The sequence below is a fragment of the Podarcis erhardii genome, assembly GCF_964252035.2.
Source record: "Podarcis erhardii genome assembly, chromosome: 16".
Classification (NCBI taxonomy): Eukaryota; Metazoa; Chordata; class Lepidosauria; order Squamata; family Lacertidae; genus Podarcis; species Podarcis erhardii.
Window position 1 is genome coordinate 24,625,501 of NC_138514.1, and position 12,405 is coordinate 24,637,905.

The following is a 12,405-nucleotide window of genomic DNA, read 5'->3' on the forward strand; positions in this document are numbered from 1 at the left end:
TCTGCATCTGTATTGGAATTGTTTTCATATAAATTGTTTTATCACTTGTGGGTTTGCTATGCTGAGCTCTTTTGGAATGAAGGGCAGGATATAAATATTTGTAGTAGTAGTAATAATCAACATCATCATCAACAGCAAGTGGTACAGAATGCAGCAGACTATTTGCTTGTGGGGGCCAGGCTATTGGGGCATATAACATGAACTGTGTATTGGCAGTAAAGGTTGCCCATTTACTTCAAAGCTCAGTTTAATGTTCTAGATATTTTAATCTCCTCAATGCTGCTCAGTCAGGTTATTTTCAGGGTCACCTACATCTGTATCAAAACTGCCTTAAGATCAGCCTCAAAGGCCCTGCTGGTGGGCTTGTCATCAGGAACTGTTGGATCGATGGGTGTTAAAGATGGTGGATCCTTGCTTTCACCATCCTTTCCCTCAGTAGGTGCATGTGGCCTGACACTGATGACTTTAAATAGGCCCAGAATACCGTTTTTGTCCTAAGCTGATTTTACTTGATTCCTTGGCAGTTTTGCATTTAATAGCTGCTTTTAAAAAACTATTTACCGGTAATGGTTTTCTGCTTGTTTTCCTATTTTTTTATACTGATACTGCTTTACTACTGCTTTTAGAAACATCTCTAGATGTCTGATATATTGTGGTTTTATGGTTTACAATTAGGCTATGAATTAATTTTTATGTTTTTAATGTGTTGTGAGCTGCCTTGGGAAGGTTAATCCCCCAAAAAAGGTGACCTTTAAATATCGGAATGAATTGAGAGACTGCATACAGTATTGTGAGCTGAGATGCAGAAGCCAAGAATTAGATGAGCAGGCTCATTGAAATGAATGAACCCAACTTAGTAATGTCCATTATTTTTGATGAGTCTATTCTGAGTAGGACTAGCATGGGATGCAACCCCAAGTGCTAAATGAGCAAAGCCGATGAGTGGAGGCTTCTCTGCTTTCTCCAACTCACCCACTAGTTATTTGTGTGCTTGGCATGAGTTCCTCCTAGGAAGCCTTGACCGTGATGTGTAGGGTGCTGTCCTTTTTCTTCACCAAAGAGTTGGTATCCCATCTGTCCTGAGAATGATGCAGTGAACTTCAATTGCTGGAGAGAACAGATGTGCTGAAGGAGGAGCAGCTGCTTGGGGAAGGGCTGTGAGGGGAAAGGGAGGACTGGCAGCTCTTCACTGAGTTGTTGTTATTCAGCTGCTGCTTCTCTTTGTCATCTGAGCCAGGATAGAATTGCTTGAGGGCAGAGGGCACTTCCTTGCCTCCACAGTTGATCCAAACCTTGCTCACCCACCAACACTCCCAAGGCTGTATGGTGGCAGGAGAAAGCTGTGAGGCAGCTGCAGAAAGTGAGTTAGTGTGGTCATGGGGCTTAAAGTAGTTGCCCCTTCTTTGTTCAAGCATGAAAGTGTGAGCCTGCAGGGACCTCTTCTCTCTTCTCTCCTCTTGTGACCCTTTCACCACTTCTCTGACTGACTACTTCCTCTCCCTACGTTCATCTTTTTCATGACTTCCATTTCCCTAGCTCAGAAAAACCTGGATCTTGGTGTTTGGTCCTCCCCCTCTTGTTCCTCAGATCTCTGCATGTGGTTCTGCATCTGTGGCCTCTCAGAGCTGCCAGAGGGTGTCCAGCCAGAACATTTCCCCTTTTGAAATATGGTAGAGCCCTCCTTTGTTGCCACCTAAAAACAGAAGCATTGGGAGAAAAAAGCAATTGACACAGAAGAGGCTTTCCATAGTATTTTGGGAAAGTGCCTGTGTCTTCACTAGTAAGTGTACTGCTCAATATTATTTGTTTGTTCCTTCTTAGTGAGACTGAGTCCACCAGACATGGATGCTGTCCCAGGTAATAGTACAAGGTGTTAATGCAGCATACTATCAACAGACTAGTAAACTAATCAGCCCCTGTCCCAACCCCCCCACTCCATACAAAGACTGCTGGATACTCCATTGCCTGTAGTAGCCACTCCAGCCCAAATCTATCAGCAGTGTTGGATAACACTTTAATGGTTGCTTATATCTCCAATGGGAATGCTAAAGAGTAGCCTTTATCCACCACTACAGCTTTGATGCTCATCTCAGGGTGGATTTTTCCTTTGAAGGGGCTGTGCTGAGCTCCATGTGTGTGACCTCAAAGGAAAAGAACTGGTTTCTTTCCTATAACTGTAATTATTTGCATGGTCATCTGTATAATCTCACAATCCACCCTCCATCCCCGCTGTGCTTGCTACCTTAGCCTGCTCTTGGTCAAAGCTTCGTAGTTACACGCCTACCGGGTAATCATAGGTGACAAGTAATTCCATGTAGGCAAGTGAGTGAGCTGGCGGAAGGCAGCAGAGCATTTAGTCCTTCCTCTGTCCCCAGTACAGAAACCTAAGTGGCTTTGCTAGAAAAAGGGAAGGCCCTTCCTTTGCACCCAGAATAGGAATGCAGTAGGATGCTAGGAGAGGAACAGAGTCCCCTATCCCTCCTCTGCCAGTGCTCCAGCTGGCTAGTAGGCATTTTTGCAGGCTAGTAACTTTTGTGGGCTTATTAACAAGGGTACTTTTTACATAGCTGCTGTATGTGGTTTCAGAGGCCTCCTTGAGAATAAACATGGAGGGTGGGGGAGAGTGGCCCACCAAAATGCTGGCCCAGCTCCGGAAATTTCCAAAACAATACCCATGCAGCAGATGCAGGAGCTATATGTATGGCTGCAAAGACAACCACAATTCATGCACCTCAATGACAGGTGAGCCACCTGTTTTTCCTCAGAGAAGCTGGCATGTGATCTCCAGGCAGCTGCTAGAAGCAACCCTGCCTAGCCAGAAGTCAAATGGTATCCTGTGTCTTCAAACAATTCTCCTTGAAATCTAGAAACGTTACACGGCCCATCTACAAGGCTGGCCCCTGGGAATGATAAATGTTTCCCCCACCTCCCAAGCCTAGTGGCAAGGTGCAGGGTGCTTCACCACTGTGGCTGTTAATGAGGATGTTTTCCATCACTGTTGGGTATGGGAGCCAGGTTGTGCAGCTCCATAGGCTGCTTGAGCAAAATTGGGGAGGGGCCTCTGTCTTCTAAAACAAGCCTCCTACATAAAGTCTTGCCCAAGGCTGCGCTGAAACGGGATTGATTTATTTTTTGCACTGCCTGCTTAGGGAGAAGCTGGCTGTTGGCCCACTTGGGATTTCACAGCAAAGGAAACTGCATTTCCACCCAAACCCTCATTTAGCCCAGCTTGGCGTGGGAGCTTTTGCTCTTGTTCTGTGCTACTTGCACAATTTGTTCCTGTTAGCTGGAAGCCACAATAAGCAGTAGCAGCACTGCTTTTTCTTAAGATGCTTGAGGCAGCGGGTGTTGCTGTGCATCCCCCAATACTTCAGTTGCAATAATGAAGCAGAAGCTGTCTGACACCTCTTTTTATATGGAAAAAAAAACACCCCACACAATTCAGCTGGTTGATTCTAAAGCTGCTGGAGCTGCCTTTTGCTCTGCTCTCAGCTTGAGGAATTGTAGTTTACATCCCTCCTGAGGCAAACTTCCACTTTTCTTGCCTAACCTATGATGCATATGTTTCTGAATGTGAACTGCAAGTAGTTTAGGGGGCCCAGGTACACATTTGGAAATTTAAGAAGTTACACAGTTCCTATTCGACAGAAGGAAAAACTAGCAATGCTCAGAAACCATCCCCCAAAAAAGAAATGTAAAACATGAGAATGGGCCTTTTAAATAGTGCCCCATCTGTGGAATGCTCTTCCCAGGGAAATATGCCTGGTGCCACCCTCAGGTTTGAGACAGCAGGCTAGGACACTTTTTTAAACTCAGGCCTTTGGTAGCTAAGCTGGGCCTCTGCAGGGGTGCTAACCCCAACCATCCCCCTTATTGGCTATCATTAATTGGATATAGTCAGGTATTGGTGGCTGTCACCTGGCTTGGCTTCCTGGTTCCGCTTCTGTTCTTAGAAGGCAGTGTCCCATCAGTTTTTATAACTGACTGAAGTGTGTGCTGTGTTGCCTCCAAGAACCTAAAAGGCAAATCATGATCTTAAATTCCTTTTTAAAACTTCAATCTGTCATCTTTAAGTGGCTTTGTTCTTGACTGCACATATGAAATTCCAAAGGTTTGCAGCCTGTTGGGTGGGGGAAAAAACTCCTGTAGATTTCATTACCACAGTACATTGTGATAGCTTTCAAAGAACAGTAAGAAACGTTAATAGACATTATGACTATATTGTTGGCCATAATAGCTCAGAGCAAAGCCTCTTTATTTAGAATCAGGATAGCTTCAATTATGGGGTATTGGGAACCAAAGGGGTTCTTGCCCATCTTGCCCTGCCTCTGTGAGCTTTCCTGTAGCTCCTGGTGGACCACAGTTCGATGCAGAGGGCTGGAGTCGACCAATTCTTTGACTGACACTGTGTGGCAAATTATCATGTTTTTAACAATCACACGCCACTCAAAAACGAGTTAGGCGAAAATATCAATTAAAGTCCAAGTATTTAAGTATATGGACTGCACTGATTCTGCTATCCTGCTATGCAAAAAGGAGTTGTTATCCTTCTTAGGCTTTGTGTCCTTTCCTGTCACTTCCAGGTCTCTCAGAGGGGAAATGACTTAGCACTTGGGGTGGGAAACACAAAGAGAACCGGAAATCAGCAATGTGCAGTTTTGCAGGACTGCATTTTGCAATCAGATGGGCAGTGTGTGTGCTAATGGCTGGGAGAGTGTGGTGGGCAAGTGACTGCAGTGTTGAGCTTGTCATTACAGTGCTCATGTAGGCTTCTGTGGGATAGAAAGAGCAGACCTTATGGTACCAAGTCCCTGGGAGTCTCCTTACAGTGCAGACTGTGTAGAGCCACCAACCTAGATGGCTGTGAATGAGGATTAGACAAATTCATGGAGGAAATGGCTATTGATGGCTAACTAGCTACAGTAGCTATGTTTTGCCATTGTGGAAGCAATAATGCTTTTGAACACCCATTGCTGGAAACCATAGGAGGGTTCTTGTTGTGCTCAGGTCCTGCTTGTGGGTTTCCCCAACTGGGCATCTTATTTTCATACACAGTCACTGTGCCAAGGCTTGCTTCTTCCACTCAGGTGACTTTTGCCCTCAATTCTACTTTTGACCCCACCTCAGCTTGTCTGCACTTCAGATCTCATCCTGCAACTTGGTGTGTGTTTTAAGACCAGTTTCCAGTTTCCAAGTTGGCTTACAATTAAATCCACATAAAGATGTCATATGATAAAGGCTAATGCTGGTGGGCTGTTGTGGGACAAGCCCCGCAAGTTCCTTTGTTTCTATTCAGTGGTGATATGGTCCAGGCTTTTCAGAGGAAGGGGCCAGAAGGCTCTTGTTGTCCCCTCCCACAAAATTTTTAAGGAGAGGCAGGGAAGAAAAGGCCAAAGGTCAAGTTTATGGAAGCTTTTGCTTTTGAATGCAGGTTGTGAGGGAAAGGAGCATGTGAAGAGTGCCAGAGTTCACGGAAACAAAACCAGCACTGCTTTTTTAATCAAAAATTTTCTATCCCACCTTTCTACATGATTCTTTCAGAGGCTACTGTGACAATGTGGCCTTTTTGTTAATAGGGAGTGTTGTGCTGGGCCACCTTTTGTTCTTTGTGCTGGCTTCAGTGCAGATATGGTTTCAGTTGAGCTGCTAGCACTGCAAAGGGCCTCAGAGGCAGGATGAACACCTTTGTCTTCTTTTCCATCCAACACTTGTGAGGAGCAATAGGAGGTGCTGCTAGGGGAACATTAATCTGAGAGGGGTTAATGAGAGAAGGGTGCCTGCTTTGTCCACAGAAGGACCCAGGCTCAATCCTCAGCAAAGGTCCCTGCTGCAGACCCTGGTTAGAGCTGTTGCCAGCCAGTAGTGAGCTATATGGACCCAGGGGCCTGGCAGACCGCACCAGGAATACTGTGTCCAATTCTGGATGCCACAGTTTAAGAAGGATGTTGACAATCTGGAGCATGTACATTGGAGAGCAACCAAGATGATCAAGGGTCTGGAAACTAAGCTTTAGGAGGAATGGCTGAAGGAGCTGGGTATGTTTATCCTGGAGAAGAAGAGACTGAGAGGAGATATGATAGCCATATCTCAAGGGCTGCCCAGCTCTCATGAGAGGTGATGGCCTCTCCTTCACTGGAGGTTTTTAAGCAGAGGTTGGATGGCCATCTGCCATGGATCCTTAAGCTGAGATTCCTGCATTGCAAGGGGTTGGACTAGATGACCCTCAGGGTCCCTTCCAACTCTACAATTGTATGATTCTATTTCCCTAGATGAAATAATAATAATAATAATAATAATTATTATTATTATTATTATTATTATTATTATTATTATCCCACCCATCTGGCTGGTCCCCAGCCACTCTGGGCGGCTCCCAACAGAACACTAAAAACAGAATAAAACTTCAAACATTAAAAACTTCCCTAAACAGGGCTGCCTATAAGTAAGAACTGAGTAAGCAGTTGATGGGCAGCCTAAAGATTCTCTAAGCATGACATGCAGAGAGTGGAGGTGATGGAGTTGGGTGATGAGAGACGGTGGTGGATAGAGGACTGGTGCGAATGTGGGGTGGGGGCTGGTCCTCCCATTATCCCAATCCTCCTAACCTCCAGGCAGTCCGGGGGGGGGGGACTGCTGCTTGGGAGTTTCGCTCCTCTCCTCGCCATCTCTACGCAAAGTGGCGATCCTCCGGGGGGGGGGCGGTGAAGCTGCCTGGCCAGCGCTCTGGTGACCCCTCCAGGCAGCAGGAGGGTCTTTACTCGAGTGGGCGCTGCCGCGCAAACTCCTCCTTCCCGCCGCCTTGGCTGGGTCTGTGCCGGGCCGCTGCTTCTGCACGGTGTCTTCCTTTGTGCCGCCTGAGCGGGGTGGGGGGTGGGAGAAGCCCTGCCTGCCTGCTTCCCTCCTGCTGCCCTTCCGGGGAGGGGAGGGGAGAGCTGGGCGGGCGCGAGCGAGCGCCGGCGGCCTTTTGTCATTCCGAGCACACACGCAGACGCGTCCGCGCTCGCTCGCTCGCTCGCTTGCTCGCTCACTCCGGCGCTGCGCCTGGGCGCGGCGGGCGGGCGGGCGGCGCAATCCCACCGCCGGGGAGGGGCGGCCGTGGGGTCGCCACCATCGCCGCCGCCCCCTCGTCTGGTCCTCTCTCTTGGAAGGAGCGCCGCCCTGGGCATGGGCATCTCACCGTAGCTGGAGCAGGGAGGAGAGGAGGGCGGGAGAGACCCGCCCCGTCGCCGCCACCGGCGGCGGCCCCAGCAGCAGTAGCAGCATCCTCCGACCATGGAGGTGGGCAAGATGGTAAGGGCAGGGCACCGCCGACCCAGGCGGACGGGAGCCGCGGAGGGCAGATGGCGCCCGGCTTTGTGAGAGGGGCGGCGCCCGGGATGCTCCCCGGCAGGAGGCAGGCGGGATGGGGGCGCGGGTACTCTCCCTTTCCGGGGTTGCTGGGCTTGTCAGCAGCTCCGGGTGGGGTTTCAAGAAGGGAGAGGAGCGGCTGGCCGGGCGGTAATCCAGCGCGTTGTGTGCCCAGCCGCCGCTTGCCGGAGAACCCTCGGGGCGCTCGGCTCCAGAGACTTGCCACTGGAGGAGGTCCAGCGCCGGAGGACGGGGTGGTCCTCCCCCACCCCAAGCCTTGGACACCGGCTTGCTTGAGGTGGGGCTCGCCTTCTCTCCCTCCTCCCATTTCCTCGAGAGGAGAGTTGGAGGGAGGCGCTTGTTGCTGCCTCCGTTGTCCCCGGTTGCCTCCATCTATCGAGCCTTGCAGGGCTCGGGAGCCTCCACCCGCTTTCCCCATCTCGGGAGTCTCCTTGCGGCGTCTACCCAGCCTGGGTTAGGACATACCTAGCGGGGAAGCGCGCAGAGCCAGGCTCTGCTTTGTTGCAGTAGGGAGAGAGCCGCCGCCACCTGTCTCCGGCTGAGCGAAACACTCGCAGCCGGCATTGTGGGCGCGTCCAGGACCACCATCCCTCCCTTCCTCCTTTTGCGGGTGGATCTGGGCCGAAGGGGGCAGGGCGCGACCTCGAAAAGGGTCAAGTTGGTTCTGTGCAACAGAGAGTTCCCCAGGGCTGCCTTTCGGAAGCAGCAGGAAAGGCTTTGAAGGACTCCCCGCCTTGGGGCGGGGAGGGGGAGGCGTGTTGGTGTTTGCCTCCTGCAGTCACAGCAGTTGAACCCTACAGAGCCGGGAAAAGGATCTGTTTTCAAGCAGCAAAAAGGGGCAGGCTTTGGTGGGGGGAGTAGCCCACCTCGTGGGGGGGTTGCGAGCTACTGATTGGCTGCCAGTGACATCATGCTACCTAGACAATTCCCCCTCCATCCCTAATTCGTGCTTTAAGAGTAGCGGGTTTCTGGAGCATGGTGATAATGCCTTGAGGGGAGCCAAACTAAGGGGTACAGTACTTGCTGGACCAGCAACCACAGGTAGGCTCCGTCAGGAAAGTGGCAGGTGGTTGGAGAGGAGGCAAGAGCTAAGAACGAGCCCAACACTTAAATGATCTGATATAAGGAATGCAGTTCAAAGTAATAGTCATGATTCCACCTGTGTGCTTAACCCCAGCTGCTTAAACAAAAAGATTGCAAGGTATAAGACGGTTGCGCAAGGGGGGGAGTAATACATTCAAGAAGAGGCATTGCATTTTTCATTCCTTCCTGTCTGAATTTGACACACTGAAGGGCATGGGGGCTGCTGTAGTTCAGTGGCAGAACAACTGTGTTGCATGCTGAAGGTGCCACCCCTGATGGCATCTCCAGGTAGGGCTGGGAGAGACCCTGGAGAACTGCTCCCAGTCAGTGCAGACAGTCCTGAACTAGACCACTATATCTCTTGGTATAAAGCTTCTTCCTACATTCCTAGAGGCAAGAGTGTGCGTTGACTTGAGAGTGACATGAGGGAGAAAACACACACACACACACACACACACACACATATTCAGGGCTTCCTAGCTCCAATCCAGGACTTCCACTCTGAGAGAGGGGCAACTCATCACAGTCTGAAGGGCTGCTGGGAGCAGCATCTTCTGAGCTGTCAGAGAGGGCAGATGCACCTGGAGTGCAGGGCTAAAGACTTTCATGGCTCAAGCTAGGAACAGCAAGCTTTGAAGGGTAGAATAATGAGGTTGATGCTGACCTATTGGCAGGGAAGCCACCCTTGAGATATGCTGCAGCAGCCTCTGAAAGAAGCTGAGGGTGAGCTACCGGTTTAAAATGAAGGGTTACCCCCTCAAATAAGAGAAATCGATCACTCTGAATGTTAACTGATGGTGGAAGGGTTAAGTGTATTCAGATTATTAAGGGATGTTTCAGTTACACACACACATCCTCTTGTAAATGACCTACCTCTTCCTTGTTTGGGGCAAGTGAAATCTGCCTCTTGAGGAACCTGGAAGGGAACAGTCAATCTCCTTTCTGCTTCTTTTCTGCCATCAAAGAACCCTATTGCTCTTCATTTCAGTGCCTGAATTGCCTTCATGGTAAGGGGGAGTGTCCCTGTCTCAAAGTCACTGTGTGCTTAGAGCTTGCTTGAATTCTGTCTGGGGGACTAAAAGGTGTGGCATTCCCACTCCAAATGGGAATGGGAGAGGTAGTGCTGTTGTTTTGTACAGAGGGGTGGGGGTGGTCTTTGGGTTATCCAAATGAGCCCGTAGAAGTGCTTTAGGTTTACTAGCACTGATTTGAATGCTTCTGAGAATATTGTCTCCCAGTTAGTTTGGTGTGACGGTTCCTGAGATGGAGCAGCGGGTTTGGGCTTACATTTGGATACTGTTGGGTGCCATTTTGAATCAGGAGAAGCACAGCCTAGTTCTTCAGGATAGACTCTTGATGCAGCTGTGGGGTGGCGCCAGCAGAGGTCCCCCCCCCCAACTTGGTGCAAAATTTGTAGCACAAAACCTAATTGTGGGAGATAACGAAGCTGATATGCCTGATTGAAAATTGGAATCCTGTATGTGCATTTGCTTCTTGAAAGGGTGCATATGCCAGCCTTTGATAAACACCTTCGCTTCCTCTTGTGGAAAGAGCCATGCCACTCTGGTGCTTAGCAGGCTGTTGCCGCCACTGTCATCCCTCTTTGCACTGGGCCTTGTTACATTTTCCTCACAGGACTCTTTTTGATCCGGCAGATGCTGTCTCTGCTTTGGGGAGGGCCCCTTAGCATAAGAGAATCATTGTGGTGTAGTGGTTAGAATTTCAGAGTCGGACCTGGGGAACCTGGGTTCAAATCCACACTCAGCCACAAAAGCTCACTTGAGCAGGAAACCAGGAAGGAGAACCTGACCATAAGAGCCTAATTTTACAGATGTTTATCATGTCTGCTCTTACTTGCATTTTCTCTAAATGAAAAAGTCCCCAATTGTGCAAATCTTTCTTCATAGGGGAGTCTCTCTTGCCACTATGGAAATTCTGGGGCTCCTCGCCCTGTTTCCTGGGGCAACACAGCCCTCCTGCCCTGGAGCTGATGAGCCTTGGTTTCCCTTCTCTTTCCAAGCCGCTGTGAGGCTGTCTGGAATGGGGAAGTAATGCAAGCAGTTCTTTGGAAAAGAAGCTTGTGGTGGCTCCTATAAGCCACCCGACCCCAGTGGCTGCTTGAGCTCCTTGATCACTCTCCCTCCAGAACATTTCCTAGACTCTTCTGCAACATGTTTTACACATGACAGCATAAACCAACAAGCCCCTTGAAGTTCTAACTGCAAAAATAAAGTTAATGGTTGATTTCAAAATGATTCCAGGTTAAGGGGTAGGAGGTTTTCCATGCTAGTCTTCCTCAGAGGAGACCCATTGAAGCTGATGAACATGACTAACAGGTTTATTATTTTCAGCAGGCCTACTCTGAATGAGACTTGGTTGAATACAACTCTGGCAGGTTTTGTTTTGGGTTTATTAAAAAAAATGGTATTGTATTCTGAATAAAATAGTGTGTCACAAAAGCTATTAGATCCCACTATGTTAACTTAAATCCTCCACTTGGCTTTTGGAAAGCTCTGGAGAAGAAAACAGAAGATGCAGAGGTGAAATACCAGGCTCTGAGCAAATATTTATTTATCAAATTTATACCCCACCCTACCCCAAGATGCCCTGGGTGCCAAATGAGTGTATCATTAAAACAAAAACAAAGCAAACATTTTAAAACAATAAAACATTTTTTAAAATAACTTAAAAACAACTGAAATAAGTTACATTAAAAAAAAATTCTAAAAGTTATAAACATTTTTCAGTCCCTTGATCTTCTGGTTGTCTAGAACAGTATTCTTCAGCCACCAAACATCTGGATAAATAGGAATGTTTTCAAATACCTCCTGCAAGTTAATAATGATGGAGACAGGTGCACCTCATTAGGGAGTGCATTGCACTACTGGGAAGCTACCACTGAAAAGGCTCTGTCGTGAGTCAGCACCAACCAGGTGACACCTGGTAGTAACATCACCACCAAAGCCCCACCTTCTGATTGTAGTGGAGGCAGATTCAATGTACCCCAACAGCTTAATAGGGTTCGAAAGAAAGAGAACGTACATGTCTGAAATCTGTTTTTCAAGGTTGCACTATGAGTGTAAATTCCAGTGTGTAGGTGAAGCCAATAGAGCTCAGAATTTAGGATGAAATTTAATCCTGTGGACCCATGAACCACTGTGGTGCTTCATAATGAGGTCTTAATTGGGGAGGGGAAGAGAAACACAAGAATTTATTGGTGGGGGTGGAGAATGATAAAAACAGGAGGGGGGGTCACTACATGTCCTTGGAGTTGTATAACCACAAACAATAGAATTCATGATACAGGCAAAATGCTAAATTGTTTTCATATCCTGTTTTGAGAAGTTGGGGTAGAAAGTAGCTTAGGTGTTCAGCCATTTCACTGGGTAAATCAGACATCTGATTGCTTACCGAACTAAATGTACTGTATATATATTTTAAGAGGCAAATGGAAGGAGGTGAAACCTCACAGGACTGTTGACTCTGTAGTTGTTAGAGCATGAAGTGGTTTAGGCTCACTCTAAAGAAATAACAAAATTCCCAGATATTTCAAGCAGCTGTTACTGGGGACCCCAGCGACCCCATTGGCCCTGGAGTGTGAAGAAGGTGCCAGTGCTCAGACCTTGCATGTGACTGCGTTGGGGGGTGGGCGCTGTGTAAACAGAGAGCACATTATTTGTAAAGCTTCCTTCCGTGGCTATTCTACATATTCCTCAAGTCCTGCTTTGTCACCATTTAAATGGTATGCATTCATTTGAATGCAGCATTAGGGTTTTTCTATAGATCTCTTGAAAAAGAGGATCTCCCCTGGAAATCTTATTCTGGGATAGATGTGCAGTGGATGTGCTGGACCCAGTAATGGGCTGGATGAGAGCCAATAAACTGAAGCTCAATTCAGATAAGACTGAGGCACTGTTAGTGAGTGGTTCCCTAGATTGGGTGGATTGGAGGTTG

The 12,405-nt window shown here is 48.3% G+C and overlaps 1 protein-coding gene across 3 annotated transcripts in view; it reads left to right on the forward strand.

Annotated features, from left to right (window-relative positions):
* Window positions 1–12,405, forward strand: part of HIP1 (huntingtin interacting protein 1) — a 70,037-nt gene that overhangs the window by 19,679 nt on the left and 37,953 nt on the right. Inside the window, exon 1 of one of the 3 annotated variants that reach the window (XM_081843074.1) lies at window positions 7,055–7,290. The exons of the other annotated variants lie outside the window; for them this stretch is intronic. Within the exon in view, the coding sequence (XP_081699200.1) occupies window positions 7,273–7,290 (18 nt within the window). The 5' untranslated portion in view covers window positions 7,055–7,272. Of the gene's footprint in view, window positions 1–7,054; window positions 7,291–12,405 lie in introns of those variants that run through there. 3 annotated transcript variants of the gene reach the window in all.